This window comes from Acomys minous (assembly GCF_964271855.1).
Source record: "Acomys minous genome assembly, chromosome: 1".
NCBI classification, from domain to species: domain Eukaryota; kingdom Metazoa; phylum Chordata; class Mammalia; order Rodentia; family Muridae; genus Acomys; species Acomys minous.
Window position 1 is genome coordinate 89,320,059 of NC_140483.1, and position 20,664 is coordinate 89,340,722.

At 50.9% G+C, this 20,664-nt stretch overlaps 1 protein-coding gene across 1 annotated transcript; it reads right to left on the minus strand.

The window, feature by feature from the left end:
• Positions 1-3,504: 3,504 nt before the first annotated feature.
• IGFBPL1 (insulin like growth factor binding protein like 1) lies at positions 3,505-20,225 on the minus strand. Its single transcript, XM_084778410.1, has 5 exons — positions 19,558-20,225; positions 9,442-9,551; positions 8,755-8,871; positions 4,618-4,775; positions 3,505-3,835 (listed from the first exon to the last, which is right to left on the minus strand). The coding sequence occupies exons 1-4, from the start codon at positions 19,991-19,993 to the stop codon at positions 4,626-4,628; spliced, it is 813 nt and encodes a 270-aa protein (XP_084634536.1). The 5' UTR covers positions 19,994-20,225; the 3' UTR covers positions 3,505-3,835; positions 4,618-4,625.
• Between the last annotated feature and the right edge of the window lie 439 nt (positions 20,226-20,664).

Genomic DNA, 20,664 nt, shown 5'->3' on the forward strand with positions numbered 1-20,664 from the left:
ACACACACGTGTATTTGTGTGTGTGTGTGTGTGTGTGTGTGTGTGTGTGTGTGTGTGTGTGTGTGTGTGTACCTATGGAAGGCAGAGGATCTCAGATGTCATGCTTCAAAAGTGACCTCATTCTTTGAGACAGGATCTCTCATTGACTGGCAGCTTTCTGAAGAGGCTTAGCTGTCTAGACAGTGAGCCCCAGGGGCCTACCCATCTCTACCTCCCCAGTTCTGGGATTACAGGCTTGCACCACCATGCCCAGGTTTTCATGCGAGTTATGCGGATCAGACACAGGCCCGCACACCTGTGCAGCAAGCACTTTACTGTCTTCCAGTTCTCTTAGGCTATGCCCCACCATCTCCCCCTACCCTGCCCATACATGCCTATGATACATTGAATTAATGGACTAGGCATAGTAAGCATCAACAACAATAATAAAAATAGAAAAATCTAAATGTTATAATTAAAATGATGTGGACGTTATCTCTTTCTCTCTAGACTTCTTTTGGGTAGCTAAGGCCGCACTCAGCCTTCAGAAAGCTCTCACAGCAGAACTGGCAGGAACCTGGCACTCATTCTGTTCTCCCACCTCGTGACTTGCACCCTCCTGGCACTTGATCCCCTTCCTCACGCTGTCTATGGGAAATGGGCGTGCACAGCAGTGAGTGAGTAACTCACGAAAATGCATGAGCAGTAGGTTCCATAAGTTCAGAGGACTCAGCAGGATCAGGCTGGGAACAGTGGATGGTTAGGGCTGGTTAAAAACTCCAAGTAGGGGGCTGGAGAGATGGTTCAGTGGTTAAGAGCACTTGCTCTTATAGGGGACCCAGGTTCAGTCTCCAGCATCCCACATGGTGGCTCAAACTCCAGTCTCAAGGGATCTGACGCCATCCTTTTAGCCTTCATAGCTAATGGTAGTGCACAGACATGCAAAGTTCCCATACACAGATTGATTAAATAAATAAAGAAAGAAAGAAAGAAAGAAAGAAAGAAAAAAGAAAGAAAGAAAGAAAGAAAGAAAGAAAGAAAGAAAGCTGGGTGTGGTGACGCATGCCTTTAATCCCAGCACTCAAAGAGGCAGAGGCAGGTGATCTCTGTGAGTTCAAGGCCAGCCTGATCTACAAAGGGATTCTAGGACAGCCAAGGCTACAGAGAGAAACCCTGCCTCAAAACAAACCTAACAAACAAAAAACCCTGCAAGTAAGAGACTAGGCATGATAGAGCCCACACCTGTAATCCCAGCACTCGGGAGGCAGAGGCAGGCAGATCTCTGTCAGTTGAGGCTATCCTGGACTGCACAGATTTCCCAGCTAGCCTAAACGACACAGTGAAAGCCTATCTCTAAGCAATGTTAACAAAATAAAACCAAGGAAAGTAGAGACCAGGCAAGAAGGTCACCACATCCCAGGTGGGGAAGGTGAGGAGGGTCAGGTGGAAGCAGCCAATGTAAGCAGGAAAACAGAGGCAAGAAGCACACACATGACAAAGACCCATGAGTGGGACCTGGATCCAGAGTGTGAAGCAGTATTCCCAGGGAGGTGAGAGCCAGATGCTCATCCTTAGTGACATTTATTCTCGGAGTGCAGGGCTTGCAGCATCATGAAATCTGTAAAAAACAGTGTTGGGGGTGTAGCTGGGTAATTGTGCTTCCAAATGGTGCCAGTGACAGCACGAATGCTGGGTCTCAGAAAGGCTCGTTGAAGCTCCCAGAGTGAAAAACCACTAGGCTGAGCGATGACGCTGAGACACTAGTTTTGACACCGGTGAACTTTTCAATGTAGTATGCATTGTTTACCTATGTCACTTGTAAGCGTGACACATAACCCAGCCCCCAGAGGTCTCGGCACTCAGCATTTCCACCAGGGCCTCCAGCATCCAGTGCAGATCTGAGGTGACTTAGTGAGTCTGAACACTGCACTATCCCCTAAGTGAGGCACTTACATTTCCTTCCCCACCGCCAGGTGTCTCCCAGGTGACAGCCTTCTGACGTCATCCCACTGAGCATCTGAGCCCATCATCTCCTACCCGCAGTCTAAAAGCAGACTCTCAGACATGGGAATAATCACAGTAGTGGTTGTGGGGGAGCAACTCTGGTTAAGACATAAGCTGGTCCCCTGGAAGTCCCCGCCCGACAGCAGCTTCCAATTTCATTTCTGATTTTACACTGAGAGAGGCTTCCCACATATTCACTTGAGGACACAGAGGCCTACAAGGGAAGGGACTTGCCCAGGGTCATAGAGTGAACATGCACATGGGCACCCCGTCTCAAGTTTTTCTGTCTGTCTGTCTGTCTGTCCGTCCGTCCGTCCGTCCGTCCGTGTGTGTGTGTGTGTGTGTGTGTGTGTGTCTCTCTGCGTGTGCAATACATGAAAAAGACAACATTCCAGCGTTTCAGATGTGGATCTGCTGGGGCTACAGGCAGAAAATTTAGTCCTAACAAGAACTCCAAAACAACGTAAGAGATGAGGAGCAAAAGTGTGCCTCAGAAGCTGAGATGAGCCTGGGATGGAGAGGCTGTGGAGCATCTCCTCTCCCTGGTTCAAGGTCATCCTGGGGAGAGAGAGCCAGGGAGGCAGCTCTCAGTTTTATCTCGCTCAAAAGCCTTCATACTTGGCAAAGCCCCTTCTCCCCAGCCTGGCTGCTACATCAAGACAGGGAAGGCGAATTTCCCAGCTCTTCCAGCCACGGCTGGGCTCATGGCTGGGACAGTGCTTCCTGAACTTTCAGGGCTCTCCACAGTGAGGGACCCCCAACCCTGATGTTAAGATATGAAATCAGCTGGGCTTTAATCCCAGCACTTGGGAAGCAGAGGCAGGTAGATGGATCTCTGTGAGTTCAAGGCCAGCCTGGTCCACAGAGTGAGTTCCAGGACAGCTAGGGCTACACAGTGAAACCCTGTCTTGAAAAACCAAAAAGAGACCAAAGAGAAAGAAAGAAGAAAAGGAAGGAAGGAAGGAAGAGAAATTGCAGTCACCTAGAATCTGCTTTTCAGTGTAGAGAACAGAAGACATTCTCTTCTTTGACTTTCTTCATGAAGGAAGGGAAGAAAGCCTTCTGCCTGGGTAAGGACAAACGCGCCGTTCCGCAGTGTGACTCCACCACCTACAGATGACATCTGCTTTCCTTTCCTCAGCGTGATGAGAAAAGTCAGGTATCTACTGTCTCTCTGCTGAGTGCATGCTGGGTTAACAGGTGCACAGCTTGGTCAATGGGTCCCACGGAGAGCTAAATCTCCTTGCTACTGGGAGAAGGTAGGAGCAGAAGGCCCACCCCAGCTGTGCGTGGCAGGCAGGAAGTGATGACTTAAAAAAGCCTCTGTGTTCCTCTGTCAGGGCTATAGTTCCCTAGGGCCATCTTACCCTAGGAGGTTTGGGCTACAGGGAGTATGAGGAATGTCCGGTCTAAATGCTGGAAAACATGATGTAGAGTGGGGAAAACACCCATTCCGATCACCAAGGAGAGGGGCTCAAGGACCCTTCCCTTCATAACACACTCAGTCACAGACACCAAGTCTTGAGTCGCTTGGCACATGCCTTGTTTTGAGCCCTTTAGAATTACAAACATACGATGTGGGACCTTTCCTGGGACAGAAGAGTTTAAAAAACAAATTATTTCTAAAATGATTCGCTCCAAAAGTGTTTTTTAAAAAAGGTACATGCAAGCTTGTCCCTCCCCAAGGTCTGCCCTGCTAAAAACTACATCTGCGTAAGAATCTAGTTTGCATTCCGTTAAAAAAAAAACATACAAAAAGCAGTCATCTACAGGCAGTTCCCCCAAATGTTCAGAATAAAAATGATCCGCTCCTTGAGGTCGCCATCGGTCTGCGAGCAGCGTCTGCAGAAGCCTGGGAAGAAAAGCGGGAGATGTCAGAGGCAGAAGCTCGCTCTGTCATAATGACCTATGTGTTAAATGGGAGGTGGAGGGTGTGACGCTGAGGTTCAAATCCCTCCTCAGAGAGGGATGCAGCGAGAGATGATGGGGAAGGGCTGTTCTTGGGCAGCGAGAACATTCAAGACCAAAGTCCTGAGACTCCTCAGAAGCAGCCTGCAGCTACCTCGAGCCCTGAAAAGCCCCAATATGGTTCCCGGGGGGGGGGGGGGGCACACAACCAAGAGCTGACCAATAGTGCATGCTGTAGAGGGAGCTCAAAACATGGATGTAGACCTTATTATCATAAGCTATATAAAAAAACATATAAATCATATGTATCATGCATAATAAAAAGTTGAGTATCAGGATGACAGCTTGTAAGATCTGATTTCTGAGCTTCGCTGGAGTTCGATGGTTTTACACTTTCATGTTTTTCTCCCTATTTCTGGGACCTCTGACAACCTACCCTGCCCTTAGACCCCAGTAGTTCCAAAGTGGAAACTGAAACGTTCTGGCCTTTTCAGCTTGCAGACATCCATATTTCACAGCCCTTAACTTTGCATTCTGGGAAACTCAGAGGCATGGAACACAGCAGAGCTTCTAGGCCGCCAAGCCTTGGTGAGGTCCGCTCTCTGCTTTTCCTCGGGTTTCCCACACTCTGGTCTTTAAAGCTCTTCTCTCTCACAGGCCTTCTAATAAACCACCTAGCTTCTCTCACGCTACGGGGACAGAGACAGAAACGGCTTCGGTGTGTACCATGTTCATCACAGGAGGCCAGCCGGAAGCGGGGAGTGGAGGCTTTTGTATCTGCTGAGGTCGAGAACCGTCACCGAGCTGTGGGACTGGGCCTCTCCGATGGCATTGGCTGCGTGACAACGGTACACTCCCTCGTCTTCCTTTCTCAGAGGGTTGATCTAGAAACATGACGGGCAAGTTTATACGACCGCACATGGCACACACATCATACTCAAAACTGACCACCTTGGCAGTTCCTTTTCTGGCAGGGTTCCCTGTTGCTCTCAGATCCACTGTGTAGCTGAGAGTGGTCCCGTCTTCTGGATCTTCCTGTTGCCATTGTTGGGAATGAGCATTAAAAAAACTTATTCTAAGTACTTCGTTTCATTTTCAGACTCCATTTAACCATATGGAGAAACTAAATTCAAGGCCCCAGGCCCTAGAACTGGGGGCTTCCCAGTAGCTAAACAGCGTCTGTTGTAAAGAAAGAGTTGAGCCGGGTGCGGTGGTGCACACCTGCAATCCCAGCACTCAGGGAGGCAAAGGCAGGCAGATTTCTGTGAGTTCGAGGCCAGCCTGGTGTGCAGAGTAAGTCTAGGATAGCCAAGGCTACACACAGAAACCTTTTCTTAAGAAAAGAAAAAAGTAACAGTGGTCTGATCTGAGCTCAGACATCTCAGGAGACAGATGTCTGAGTCCACACATCTCAAGGACACTTCTCTATCTTGCTGGCAGGGTCAAACAAATTCACATTCCCAGGCCCAGAGACCTACTCCTGTCCTGACTGATGGAAACTCCCTTGCTCAACCCCTTATGTTAAACTAAGACTGGACAGTGCTCCCCCTTGCTGTATTGCTGTCACCCCTTGAGGATGAGGTTCAGATCCCAAACTGGCCGCCTCCCTGAGCTCAGAAAATAAAGCTTTCATTTCATTCTTGGCTTCCATCCTGCACCCAACAGTACTTCCAGAGTGGTGGGATGTGAGGCCCATGCTGCCATGCATGGTTTCTGTGGTGCTTGGAACAGACCGCAGGGCTTCCTGCACGCTGAGCAAGTGCTCCACCAACTGGGCCACACCCCCGGCCGGGACTCAGTTCACAGTGACAGAGCTAAACCCTTGTGCCTTTTCAGATTTCCCTTCTTGGCAGTGGAGGCTTGGGTACACTGTGACACTGCCTTCTTAGGGACCCTTGTGACGGGCCTGCTTTCTGTGATGGCTTCTCTGTATTTTCAGCTTTTACTGTGAGTTGCACAGCCCTTTCACTAAAGGTGACAAGTGCTGATTTTGAGGAACATAGCCTGAGTCTCTCTCTCTCTCTCTTTTTTTTTTTTTTGGTTTTTCAAGACAGGGTCCCTCTGTGTTAGCTTTGGTTGTCCTGGACTTGCTTTGTAGACCAGGTTGGCCTCGAACTCACAGCGATCCGCCTGCCTCTACCTCCCGAGTGCTGGGATTAAAGGCGTGCGCCACCACACCCGATAGCATGAGTCTTAAGGACAAACATCTACCCATCACAGAAGATCTCCAAATGTTCTTTATAGGGCAGCCTTTCCTTACAAGATCCCACCAAGAGACCTTGTCCTCAACTTGCCCCCCAACACACACACACACACACACACACACACACACACACACACACACATACACACGAAAAGGAGGGAATATGCTTGATTGGAGAAGGCCACACACACTCAACTGCCTTCCAAGTTCCTCTCCTGGAGGAAATGTTGATACGACCTGTATTCAGCTCAGGACACCCCAAGACCAAGTTCTCAGCACAAAGGAGATGCGTTTGTCCCAGAGGCACAAAGTGTAGGGAATAAAAGACAAAGACAGGGGATGGAGGATGAGGGAGAGAAAGGAAAGGAACAAAGGGGGAGGGGAAGAGTGGTGACAAAGGAGTGCCTCTAGATTCAGAGGTGAAAATGGCAGTTTATGAGGGTAAAGAACCCCTGTGTTAGGATGAGGTGTTGAATTTTGATTGGTCGGGTTAATTACATGAGCCACAAGGGGGCTTTTGATTGCTGGACTTCAAACTTTGATAGCTGGACCTTGGTAGCTGGCCTTGGGAGGAGGAAGAGGCCAAGTAAGGGAATGAGCCTTGGTGGCTGGCTTTAGAAACGTAAGATAAGGGTTTGTAGCAAGGCAGAGGGAATGGGGGTGGGGGGCGGGATGGGGGAAGCCCTGCCATGTTTGCCATGCATGGGCTGGCTAGAGTTGCTTTAGTTGTCAAACTATCCAGAGCCGGGGAGTGAGGCAGCCATCTCCTGAGAGCTTGCTGGATTCACCACCGCATCCTTATCCACCGCATCCTTATCCATGCTCGCTTCTTTTGGCTTCTTCTGTTTTAACGGCCCCTATCCACTGCAAATCACCCCTGGCTGTGGGTTGGTTGGGCACACAATATCGTTTGAACCCACACCAATCAGGGTGTTGTGTAACCATTAACTGAGGGTCGGAAACACTCCATCTATCAGGGGAGCTCAGGAAACAAGAAGGTAAACAACTCACAACAGCTTCAGGAAGTTCCTGAAACTGACCAGACTCACTAGACCCCGCCCCTCCCTGCCTGAGCACACAACAAAAGCTGAGAGTTCCCCTCAGACAGGAGGAAGCTGAGCTTCGGAGAAGACCCTGAGACCAGACCAGCTGCTAAGAGAAGCAGAAACTCGCCAAGCTGCCTGGAAGAGGCTAAGACCAACTGAGGCACCTGGAAAGGACATTTCCTGACTTGTTGAGCACCCTGCAGGCTGTGCAGTGGTGCTGCAGGCTCCCAGCTTTGTCAGCTGTCACCACGCTCAGATTAGGCTTTGGTGATGCAGCCGTCTTTGAGTCATTTCTGCTCTTGTAAGAAACCAAGGCCAAGAGAGCAACAGTGACTGTCCAGTCTCAACCTGAGCTCTTGTTCTCTTGATTTTTCAAATAAGTGGCATTCCCGTATCCTAGCAAAATGATCTGACTGCTGTTAACAGAGCCCTGAGGGAGAACCCCAAAGCTCCAGTTCCCTCTTCACCTGTGGTCTTAGGCAGGTGCATTAGTTTCTTGTGGTTGCTGTAACAAACAGCCCTAGGCGTAGTAGCTTAGCACAGCACAAACATCACAGAGTCAAAGTGAGTCCAGCCGGTTCAAACCAGGGCATGTACAGCATTCCTAAACCTTGAGCAGGACATAGTGTTTTCTGGCCCTGGCCAGCTTCTAAGGGATACCAACACAGGTGTGGCTCCAGTCTTCAGTTCAGAAATGGTGAGAGTTCAGAACTAATGGCAGGGCGGGGTCTAGTGAGCCTGGTCAGTTTCAGGAACTTCCTGAAGCTGTTGTGAGTTGTTTACCTTCTTGCTTACTGAGCTTCCCTGATGGATGGAGTGTTTCCGTCTCTGAGGACACTGTTACACCACACGCTGATTGGACCCACAGCCGGGAGCGATTTGCAATGGATAGGGGCTGTTAAAACAGGAGAAGCATGGCAAACATGGCAGGCCGTCCCCTTCTCCGTTCCCTCTGCCTCCTCCTTCCTCATACAGACTCACCTTTAAATGGGACTCACCTGGGTAATGAGTTTCTTGTGACCCTAACAGCATATGACTTACCCGTGAGTCTCCCTGGGCAAATCCATCTTAAAACCTAAACAACACCTCCCGCTGCTGTGTCCCCCACCACATAACAGCCTGTCCACAGCTGGGCACTGGAACATCGTTTCGTTTGGGTCTCCATGAAGCAGAGGGTCCAGTGGGAAACAGGCTGGGTCTGGTGGCACACAGCAGTTACTTAGAGGGCTGCAGCACGGAGTTAGAAGAGTTTTGAGATCAGCCTTAACAATTTAGCGAGACCTTGTCTCAAAAGAAAATGTTAAATGTTTAAAGGTTGCATTTGTGTGCACGCGCCTGCACATGTGCGCGTGCACACACACACGTGAATGGAGGTCAGAGGGCAACTTGCAGAAGTCAGTTCTCTTCATCTGCCCTGTGGGTCCTGGGGATTGAACTCGGGTTAAGTACCTTTCCCCACTGAGCCTTCAGAATAAAAATCTGAAATAAGGTCCTGGGTCCAGTGCCCAGCATAGACAAGAGAAAAGAGCAGGGAACAGCTTTTAAACGTGTAACGTGTCATGGGGAAGACAAAGGGTGGTTTGTTGACAATATCCAATAATCTGAAATACTCACCAAAATCCAGGATGTAGTCTCATGGTCAGCAGGGCCGCCTCGCACCTGGACAGCTATATTGACATGGTCACCTGGCAACTCCTCCAAACCCTCAGTGCCCTCTGGAGAACGCACCACCTGTATGAGCCAGGGAAAACATGCACAGTTTAGAAAAATAATTCTGAGCTAGAGCTCTGGCCACCTGCATCCTCCCTGGAATTCCAAGACAGAAATCCAAATGCCTGCCATTGTTAACCAAGTAACTAAGCCTTCTTTTAAATCTGTTAATTCGGACAGCGCCCCCTGCTGGACCTCGAGGTTGCCAACTTTGCCAAAGGGTGGAAATTGCTTCAAATTTCACAGCCCTTATCAGGGCTTTTGGGGCAAAGAGGGGCCAACCCCTCTTTCAAAATTGGCCTTCTTTGTTCAGGACACGATTGAGTCTCAGGCACCAGACAAGTCTGTCTATAGCTCTGTGCCACTGCAAAGCAGGTTCTAATGACAGTATGCTGGCTAGCAGAGCTTTCTAGACATCTAAGTGACCGAACGAACAAATGGTAAGCGAAGGAGTGCAGCCCCCTCCTTTGGGGGAGAGTTCTAGGGTGCCAGCTTTGAGACACAGGACTGGTGTCTCTTTGTCCTATGGCCCACATACAAAAAGATACACGTGCACACAGACAGAGATGTACATTCTTGGAGAAGACTTACCTTCCTCCAGGTGATGACCGGGGTGGGCACAGCCTTCACCTCACAGGAGAGGAACACTTGAGTCCCGGTGACATTGTGAATATCTCGAGGTGGCATGAGGACCACAGGAGCTGCAAGAAGGCAAAGGAACATTCTTTATTTACCCTGGCCTCTGAGGGTTGTGAGGAGGTGTGAGGAGAGAGCAGAGAGCAAAGGCTGCCTTTGTTTTTGTTTTGTTTTGTTTTGTTTTCTTACCACCAGGGAAAACCAGCGATGTCAGGTACGCAGGGGCAGAGCCCGGGTCTCAGTACACCCTTTCTCTGAGTACCCCAACAACTATCTGCGTGTTTATCACAGACAGGCCTCCTGAAATCTGGCTGTAGCTATGAGTCACTTAAGTGCCTGTAGGGGGAGGATTCCAGGAAAAAAAATCTGGCAACAGTCAAAAGTTTTCTGAATATGCAATGACCAATACTTAATTCAGAGTCAAATGAGGAGTGAGTCTGAGGCGCTCTGGCAGTGCTCACACGCGTGGTGGTGTCTCAGAACTTCACGGCAGCCTTGGCTTCAGAGCATGGGAGCTTTGCACCGTATTCGCTGTCCATGCGGTCCGTGCCATCCATCACACCGCAGCACTCTGGCAACACTGCCAGGATCGATGCCCCCAAAACTTTAGCTCAGACTCTAGACCACTGTGTGAGATGAGCTGCAGGGGGGTGTGGAATTTTTTGTTGTTGTTGTTGTTAGCTTTGTTTTTACTGTACGTGCTCTCCACTCTTACAGAAACATGACTGAATTACAGAAAACACTTTTTAAAAAATCATTTTTCTAAAGACTGTGTCTCTTTAACCCAGGCTGACCTCAAACTCCCCGCCTTGACAAGGCTAACTTCAAATATCCTATTCTCCTGCCTCCAAATCCTGAGTGCTGGGATTCCAGTAGTGTGACACCAGCTGGCTTATGTGGCGCTGGGGTTTTATGCACACTAAGCAAGCATGCCACCAACTGAGCTATACCACAGCCCTCTTCTGCCATTTTGTAGTATTTATTTATATGAACAGGTGTCATAAAAGTATCAGTCAGCTCTATAAAGTGTTGAAGATACTTGACATCCCACACTACGGATGTTAGCCAAGACTTCATTTTTTTAGTTTTTAAAATGTCTAATTTTACATATAAGTGTGTTTTATCTACATGTATGTCTGTGTAACACATGTGTACCTGGTACCTGTACCTGCAGAGGCCAGAGGAGAGTATTAGATCCCCCTGGAAATGCAGTTATAGATGGTTGCGAGCTGCCATGTGGGTGCTGGGAATTGAACCTGGGCCCTCAGGAAGAAGAGCAGCCACTGCCCTTAACCACTGAGCCATCTCTCCAGCCCGCAAGATTGAATCCGTTATATGCAGATAAACACACACACCCGCCTCATTAGGGTACAACACAGCTCTTATCTTCAATGAATGGCAAAAATTTTACACACACCAAAGAACTGTTTCAAAATATATTTATGATTTATTATCAATAATTGTTTGATGCTTTATATGCACACTTATTTTATATACTCATACTCAGGGTTGCATAGGGATTTCTCAGGCCCTATGATAGAAAAGGCTTAAGAACCCTGAGGAGTAGTGTCAAGTCAAGTTACCAAGGGCAGAGACACTAACAGGTGCTTTTCTGCCTCTGTGTGCAGAGGGTTCAGAGAAGTGGGACATGGGTTCTGTTTCTTTAAGAGGACCTGCAGCACAGGTTAGACTCTTAGCTCGCCCTTTGTAGGGGACGGGCTATATGGCCAATGTTCAGCCGTCTTGTCAGAGCTTAGGTTCCTATTTCTCCAGCACTCGGCCATTTACCAGACGCCAGCTGACCCTGTCGTGGTTCGGCAGTTAGACACCTGTTGTGGTTTATTGTGGGGGATGGTCATTCTAAGACCCCCCCTCCCCCCGAGCTCATAGTAAGAGCTACTCCTTTCTGGCTATAAACTAGCTTTTCCAGTAAGACTACTGGTAAAATCAGATTAAAGGCCAGCTGCCTGCAAGCAGCAGTTCTGGGAACTTTTTCCTGACTAACCAGATCTTTCACAACTTATCTTTCTCTCTGGAATTTCTCTCTCTGCAATTATAGCAGCTGTAAAGGAAGACACCTGCTGGAGCATTCCAGAGTTAGGTATCCATAACAACCCTTGCTTACGCAAATACCCATGCCTCTGTGCCTATATAAACTCTGAAATTTTTTTTAAAAAGGGGTTTGATCAGAATCCAGACTTGCCCCCTTCTTCGTGTCTCCTGTTCTGTCCCTATACAGGAAAATTCTCCTCCCAAGCGTTAGCGGAACCCCGGCGGGCCAGGGCAACCCTTCACACTCAGCTTCTTTCCTCCCCAGGGATCTGTTAGGCATCAAGTCATCCAGAGGCACTGTGATGCTCAGGACGGCCTTTTTTTGTTTTTGTTTTGAGGGAGGGTGATGGTTGAGACAGGGTTTCTTTATGTAGCCTTGGCTATCTTGGAACTCACTCTGTAGACCCAGGCTGGCCTCGAACTCACAGAGATCTGCCTGTGTGTGCCTCCCCAGTGCTGGGATTAGAGGCGTGCGCCGCCACCACCCAGCCAGAGCTCAGGATTTATTACTCCTACTCTGTCGTCCCCCCCACCCCCAGGCCCGACTCCACAGGAGGATGCACTACCAGTCCTGCAGGCCTACCTACACAGCCAAGTCCTACAGAAGTGGTCTGTTGTATCTTACCAGCTGCATCACAGCTGGGATGCACACATCCAGGAGTCGCTACCACGTCTTACCCACGCCAGAGACCAAGGCTGGCCTAAAGTCTGGGGCCAGCACATCAGACAGTACAGAAGGGCCAGTACCCACTAGGATGCAGCAGCAATAAAATAATAGAACACAAGGAGAGAGACCAGAGAGGGACACGGCTGATCACACTGTAGGATTCAGGGTTGGAAGGCCGCAAAGAAGAATTACAGATGGTGTGGGTTGCCCTGTGGGTGTTGGAATCAAACCCAGATCCTCTGGAAGACCAGCCAGGGCTCTTAACTGCTGAGATGAAACAGAAAGGTGATTGGTATGGCCCCTCCAGACACAGTGAGGGCCAGACCTTGTCAACCCAGTGCCTGAGCATGTGACATCTGCATCCAGCCTCATTAGCCCAGTACCTGAGCATGTGACATCCCACGGCCTGCAGCACTGGGCCCCTGGAGAGCTCTGTGGTAAGCTCATTGTCACTGGAGCTGCTTCCTGCCTCTCTCACAGTCACCTGATGATGCCAGGGCTGCAGCCCTTGGCTTGACCGCTCTCCAGTGAGGCCCACGCCAGGCCACCCTCCCCTGCCACATGACTGCTTTCACCTCTGCCCACATGACTGCTCTTTAAAAGGATGTCCAAACCCACACTGGAGTGCAGCCTGCCCTCCGGTGAAGGCCCCAAATTTCCAACATGACCTGAAAGAGCCCCCCCCAACTTCTAACACACCCTGCAGCCAGGGACCCGCACAAAGAAGGGCTGATTCATTCACACCCTCCTGTCAGCACCTCCTCAGCCCCACGGGTGCTTCCACCAGCAAGCCTGCCCTCAACCGCCTGTGGGACAGTCACACAGGCACCCCGTCCCTCAATTCAAGGGCCTTCAATAGGTTCCAGAGAGGCGCTCTGTCAGCATGCTTCACTTTCCTTCAAGTAAAATCATAAATTTTAAATGAGACTTCATCACTCCCTTTCAAGCCTAAACGAATAAACCAGTAAATCACATTTCCTACGTGCTCTCCTCGGGTCTCCCGCTCCCTCTCTTTCAATAACTACAATTAAGAAGGGCTGTCTAGGGAAGGCTGTCTTTGGCACTGCTTTCACGGCAGGAAATGTCATTTCTTCTTACAAAAGAGCTCCCCTGCCTTCAGTGTTAAAGCGACCTTTCCCAGTACACTTATTTATCTATAAATTTGCATGCTGCACGACTCATTCCAGTGCGCAGACTCACGGTGGACTGGTGCACACCTTTGGCCAGCGTTGTGGCCTTGAAGAATTTCCTCAGGCTGCGTGGTGCAGGTCCTCTTCTTTTAATTTGAATAAATCTGGCATTAAATTTGTGTTCTTATCCATAACAGCTCTGCACAGTCAGTTACAATCACGTGAATAGCTACAATGCTAAAGCACATCTGTGGGCTGCCTACAGCTGTGTCTTCCTTTCCAGCCATCTTATCCGACGCCAGTAGGGGACGCTACCCAGGTAGGCCAACCTCAATGGAGGGGGAGGCAGGCTCTCCTCCTTCAGGTTGTAGCGCTCAAACTCTACTTAACCTCTATCCTAACACCACCCTGCCTTTCCCCCAGGAGGACTCCTCTGTATCCTCACATCAGCCCTGAAAGGTAGGGTTTTTTTTTAAGGTAGGTGTTTTAACTGATGTTTTACAGTGCAGGAGACTTAAAGCTTAGAAAGGCATAAGGCATGGAGGAACAGGGACTAAAATTCACACCATGGTTCCATAAAATCCCGTGCTATTTTAAAATGGAGACAACTGGTTTTTGTTTGTTTGTTTTTTTTGACGGCTCCATCCTAGAAGAAGAGAGTAGTTCTTTAGAGATCATGTCAAGGGTTCCCAGGCACACGGTTTGCTAGGGGAGGGCCTCACAGGTTATGGGCATAGTCACACAGTCACGACCAATGTCAAGTCAAGGGTACAGAGCAAACCCAACAGAGAGGAAAGTCAGGTAGGGGAGCCAGGCACCAGCTCCTGAGGGAACTACACAGGGCACAGACACGGGTGGAGACACAACTGTGACATGCTGTCTAATTGGGACACTCTTGAGAGGCCTGGTGCCAGGGTTTTTTAGTGGGGGCTGATCACACAGGTACTGAATTAAGAACCAAAGTGGCCCCTAAAGCTCAGGTGCTGGTGTTGAATTCCCAGGATGGTGTTATGGGGGCGGCGGGGGGAGGGATGGGAAGAACAGCTCCTTCAGGAAGCGGAGCCCTGCAAGAGGTCACCAGAAGTGTGATCTCAGAGGGGACCATAAGGTCCTAGTGTCTTTTCTCTTCTACTTCCTGGCTTGGGAGGTGAGCAGTGTGCTACACCCCTCCCCAACACTGCTGTCGAACTGTGCTGTTCTCCTCTGGGGCTAAAAGAGAAATGGGGCTGTAAGATTCCGGGCGAGAACCCCTAGAACCATGAGCCGAGACAAAGCCATCTGTCGTGGTCACCACAGGTACTTCATGGTGATGAAATGTCAACACAAGCATGGACCACAGCCGCTTTCCCCCTCTTCTGGGGATGGTTCTATTTCCTGAAGTTCAGCTTCTCAGGAGCCAGCCACAGGCCAACCTTGCCAGTTGATGGTTCTGAAGTGCCAGTCACAGGCCAGTTATTTGAGCTGTATTCTGGGGACACGAGGCGGGGACAGGCCGCACATCACCTCCCGGTGATGTTCCCAACACTAGCAAGACAGACAACTCCAGTCCTCACGCTACTCAAGGGTGGCAGCCGAGTGCTCAAGTGTCTGTGGGCGCGCGGAGGCAGGAAACCCATTTCAAGTTCTATCTATGCTGTGTGTCTAATGCCAAGCTTCAGTCTCAGCTGTGGCCTCTTCAGGATGCACACAGGTGTCCTGAGTCAGTCCATGGCTGGCTGGCTCTGTGGCTCAGGTCCGTGGTAAGCCAGAAACAGCAGAGCGGAAGGGCAGAGTGGAAGGAAGCTGTCCACCTAATGGCCACCAGGCAGAGGGAGGAATAGAGACAGTTCCTGTGACAGGATTCCCCGCAACTCCCAAAGGCATGCATGCCCAAATACTTCCTCTAGTTCGACCCCGCCTCCTGAAGACTTCACCACTCCCAGCAGTGCTTCAGTTGGGGACGGATGTTTTAATACCCAAGGCGTCCAGAATCCCTTCAGATTTAAGTCACAACATCCCCACTGCCTCCACAGGCAGAAGGGAGGAACAGTTGAGGAAGACCCGTTACAATCTGCCCCGGTGTCCTAGGGAGGAACCCAGAGACACAGCAGCTTATGCTATCCAGAACAGACCTTTCTGCTGTGCTGTGTCAGCTTGCAGCCCTCTCCTGACCTCCAGTGACAAGGCCCATCTGGTGGTACCAGAGGCCGTGACCCTTAACCCTCAGGCTCTCTAGAGCTCAGAGAAACTTCAGTACCTCAGTGCTCTGCAGGCTGGAGGTGGACGACAGCCATTTTTTTAAAGAGCCGAGGACATAGCGTCTTACCTCAGTGTTTTCAGGGCTGCTGTCATCCTGGAAGGAGCATCCTTTTCCTTTCCACCTACCTATGAATGGAGTAAAGTAGCTTCTCACTTCTGCCTGTGGAGGGCAGGCAGCGGGGATGTCATTGCTTAAATCTGAAGTGTTCTTGGAAGCCGTGATCCTTTTCAGCTCCCGGTCAGTCTGGTCTTCTACATGGACCAGTTCCATCTTTCTAACTCTGCCCTGCCCAGTGCTTACTTCCTTCTGCTCACACTCGAATCAGCCCATCCATCCCAGGGCTAGACAGCAGCAGGTCATGGTCGCTCAGCTGTGTGTGGTCAGAGAGTAGGCAAAATAATACCGGGGAGACTCAGCTGCCAGGGAGGCGGAATGTTTCCCATGCACTGGTGCTTAGGGGGCTTGTGAGCCACTGTCTGCTTGGGAAGAGAGCAGCACTGCCTCACACCCTCCGGGATGTGGGAACATAGTGATAGTGTCTGGGTTAGTTCTATGGATCTGTACAGATCAAAGGATCTGTGTTATTGTTACTGCGTGTGGCGATCCGTCTCCCTACCCCTTTCATTAAATGGATCCTTGGTGCCTGAAAGGAAAGATCTTCCCCCACGCGCCCCCAGAGACTTAAGTTAATGGTGCCATAGAAAGCAAGAAGAACCAAAACCATCCCCCAGGACCCTAGCTGCTTGCACTAAGACACACACAAGCAAAGAATGTAATGATCAACGTGCCAAACAGGCTTGATAATTTATGCTCATAATCACGGTTGGATGTGGAAGGAGCCCCAGCTTTAATCCCACTGCCTGCCGCCTGCAACTCAAATCCCCTCCCTCCTCATTCATGAAAAGGCTTTGGAACACGAGGCCCCCTTTCTTTGTCCCTTTTCACAAAGTGGCGTTCGCCGCCTCCTCTGGTTACCTGGTAACACGTACCTCGGGCTTCTAAACGGAGCAGGAATTCCAACCAAGGTGAATTCTCTAAAATACGGGAGCTCAAGTTGTCAGAAAAAGCTGCCGGGAGCTCAAAGTCCTGCAGGCTGGAGAAGGATGGCAGGGATCTGCCAAGGCAAACAGACCTGGGGCACTGTCTTAGCTGGGGCCAGCCACGTAGCTCCAGGCCGGGCCTCAATGCTCCGGTCTGTTAAGGCACTGGTCCTCAACCCGTGGGGCACGACCCCCTTGGGGGACTGAACCCCTTTCACAGGGGTCGCCTGAGACCATTGAAAAACAGATATGTACATTATGATTCGTAACAGTAGCAAAATCACAGCTATGAAGAAGCAACAAGATAATTTTATGGTTGGGGGTCATCACAACAGGAGGAGCGGTAATAAAGGGTCGCAGCACTAGGAAGGCTGAGAAGCACTGCATTAAAGGAATGGGGAAGACTCTCCCCCTGCACCTCCCCACTCTGGTGGTTGCAAAAATCAAGGACGACAATGAGAGCAAGAGCCAGAAACTATTCACACACGGGTCGTTGATGTGCAAAGATCAAAGGGTTCTCTCAATATTAGGGAGTGGGCAGTTCTGAGCAAAGGCTTCTGGGAAGGGCAGCATTTCATTCCCAACACTGTTTGCCAGCACTGTCCCATGGAAGCATCACCACAGGGACACTGGTCTGGGAGGGAGCTAATCAATACTGTCAACCCTCACTCTATTAAAGTGGAGGTGTCTAGGTGCCGAAGGAGTCTAGGAATGGCTGAGGAGGAGTGACTGTCACCAACACTGAAGTAAAACTGTCTGTTTTCCCTTCAAACAGGGTCCCCAGGGGCTTTGTTAAAAGTGCTCCCGCTGTGTCTTTTGAATTAAACATGGCTCCAGGGCAGCCCAGAATGAGGTGCAGCCAGTGCAGGGAAACAGCTTCCTGTGCACGTGCCCACGCCCCCCCACACCCCCCTCCCCCCCTACCACCCCAGAGACACAGGGTGAGGACCACACAGGCCTGTGAGGACGAGGTGACAAGGAGACATCCCCAGGTCTGAGTGGGTGACACAAAGCCTGGTTAAAAGGACAGCTGAGCTCAGGAGTGCCGAGGTCTGCCGCTAATGGGGGCCTGGAAAGCGGCTTCTGAATTGCTCCCTTTGCCTCTGAGGACCTCTTTATTCTCCAGGTTGGAGCCCAGGGCAGGCCTCAGAGCCCATAGATCAGAGTCGAGGGGCTGGCACATTTACTTGTCATTTGGTAATTTTCAGTGAATTAGGGGTGTGGGTTTTCCATCTGCCATCTGTCTGTACTCTGGTAACCATAGCAACCACCATCTGCCTGACTTAATGTTATCAAGTCCAGTTTTGAAAGAGTGCTGGACAAGGGGTTGAGACCTGGGAGGTGGCAGCCCTTCATGGACATCTTGGATGAGCCCCTAGCTTTATTGGGGTCCGGGTCTTCTCTGCACAGCAGCAGCTTTGAGCCACATGCCTGCAAGGGGTCTTTCTCCTAGTGAAAAAAAAATGCCACTCTGGGGAAAAATTACCCAGGCCTATCAGCTCTGGGAAGCTTCCGGGGGCCTGGTCAGCATTTCTTCTGCATCCTGTACGGACCATTTGTGCTACCTGTCTCAGACAAAGGGAACTGCCTGTGAACCAAGTGCTGAGAAGGCAGATTGTAAAAACAGTGACAGTAAGATGGAAAGACGGGACTGTGTGTGTGCCTCGGGCAGACAACAAGCACTCTAAGCAGAGGGAGCATCAACAATGGCTCCGTTGAAAGGCCTGGGTCAGTACCACAGGGGAAGCCAGGAGCTACTACCCAGGAGTACCCCCAGCCAGCACTCTTCTGCACTAGAGCCCGGACTAGGAGAAAGCCATGGTGACTTTTCCGTGTAACCCAGCTTGCTTCAGCCCTTGACTGGATTGCTGAGCATCATTTCCCTGTATGCTGGGCTTCCCGCCCCGTTTCCAATGACCCACCAGAATCCTGGTTTGAGCACATTTCCAGGGACTATCTGGAGGGACAGGAGAATAACACGGTACCAAGTATTATTTGAGGGCTGGGAAAAAGAGCCCCCAGGTGCCTTCCTTGAAGCACTAACTTGGGCACTTGGCTTAGACTTCCTCTCCCAGCTCAGGGCAGAAATCTCCAGAAGTCTGAAGTACAGACTGCAGGACAGCATGCTGGGGACTGGCCAACCATCACTCTTACCACCCTGAGCTCCCCCATGCCCCACTATCCGTTCTAGACAGAATAGATGAACTGTTGTTCTCTGAAACCCCCCTGGCCAGGTCAATCCCACACACAGGCAAAGTAGGCTAGCTTTTCTGGACATCCACAGACACTGATGTTTTTGGACAGTGTTCAGGTTACGGCACCAGGGAGGCTTGCAGTGTGGTGTTAAGAGTGGTTAGGCTGATAGTTTCTTGTTCGTTCCTTACATCAGGGCCCTTCAAAGTATGTGCATTGTAAATGGATCAACCTTTATTGGCCCCATCTTTCCAAAGCTCAAGTTTCCAAAAGTCTCACCCTTTGTGGATGGAGGTCCCCTGAGGACCTTAGTCCGAGTCTCACTGGATACCCAGGATCCCGGTGCTCTCTCTGTCTTGGTGACTCCTGAATCCCATGTGGGACTCCTGTTCTCTCTGAGAGTCCTCACTTTCCCTTCCTCTCCAATTCAAACAATCCACCCACCCGGCTCTGGACCCAGATCCATGTTCAAACAGCTGCAACAGCGAGTTCTTAAGTATCTACAGTCCTGTTTGCTCTAGGGTCAGAGTCTTCATGAAGTGGGTAAGGCAGCAGGCAGGGTGTAGATTTCCACCCCAGCCTCCCCCCAACAGTAAGAAGCGAAATACTGCTCCTGGAGAGAAAACTGAGGCCCAGGTGGTGTTGTCCACTTCTACGCGTTAAAATTCTTTGTCCCACACAAAGAATTTTAAAAATCGGGGTCCCGCTTTTTCCATCCACCCGGGCCTTCCTGGATCAAACGCCACTCACCGAACTCGCAGGGGCCATCGCGCGCCTTGTGCAAGTGGCCAGGGTGTAGGCGGGGTGCGTGGCGGGCGCGCAGACGTAGAGCGCAAATGCTAGTGTAGGAGCGGCCGTCGGAGCCGCAGACGGCGCCGCGCTGCGCGCACACGCAGAGCCCGGTGCCCTCGGGCGCCGTCCCTGAGGCACGGCTAGCACACACCAGGCCAGGGCCGCAGCGTGCGCCCACCGGTCCCCCGCAGCTCGCACCCTCGGCGCCCAGGCAGCGGGCGCAGCAGCCGCACTCGTCGCGCGCGGCGATCCAGGGCGCTGGGCAAGGCGAGGGAGCAGGACAGCGATCCAGCCGGCATGGGCTGCACTCGGGGTGTCGTCTGCCCGCGTCTCGGAGCCCGAGGCCTCGGACTAGTGACGGCATCAGGAGGAGCAGGAGCAGCAGACGCGGCATGACCAGCTCCCGGACGGACGGCAGCAGCGCCTCTGCTCCGCTTAGCGCTCGGTGCAGGCAAAGCCACCGCGCCCGCCCCGCGCCCGCTGATTGGCCCGGCCTGCACCGCGGGGCGCCCCTCGGCCCGGGACCAGTGCTGCCTACCCTTACCAGTGCGCCGAACTGCTGGGAAGTCTCCAGAACAGTTCTGCCACCTCCTATTGAGCTCTGGGGCAGACCCAGACTGGTCCTAAGGGCAACTTGTCTGCTGGCCCCAAATGTTATGACTTTGAACCCTCCCACCAGGATGCCCTATTTCAGTTTGCTGTCTTTCCAGTTTTGTTTGGTAAAGGGAATCTCTAGTTTAAGATGTCAGATTTGACAAATGGATGGATAGATTTTCCTTCCAGCTCCCCAGCTCTGTTTCCAGAGGCCGCTCTGACTGTCAGGGTATGTTTTCAAGGATTTTCTCTGCCCGTACAAGCATGGGTGAGCGCACAGCACAATCCCCTCATATAAAACACCCACTGATATGGTACTGCCGACTGTCATACGGGACTTGGCACTTGGATTTTTTCCTACCTATAGAATTTCAGGTTTCTTGCCTTTTATTATCTCGAAAATCCAGTCTCTCATCCAAACAATGGGAACATAGATGAAAAGGCTGTGTTTTCTCAGACAGGGTTTCTCTA

Excerpts from the sequence above, each read along its gene's own strand:
- IGFBPL1 (XM_084778410.1), bottom strand. The coding sequence starts at position 19,993 with ATGCCGCGTCTGCTGCTCCTGCTCCTCCTGATGCCGTCACTAGTCCGA. Across the intron at positions 9,552-19,557 it reads CGATGGCCCCTGCGAGTTCG|CTCCTGTGGTCCTCATGCCA; the intron begins GTGAGTGGCGTT and ends GCCTTCTTGCAG. Across the intron at positions 8,872-9,441 it reads CGGTCATCACCTGGAGGAAG|GTGGTGCGTTCTCCAGAGGG; the intron begins GTAAGTCTTCTC and ends TGGCTCATACAG.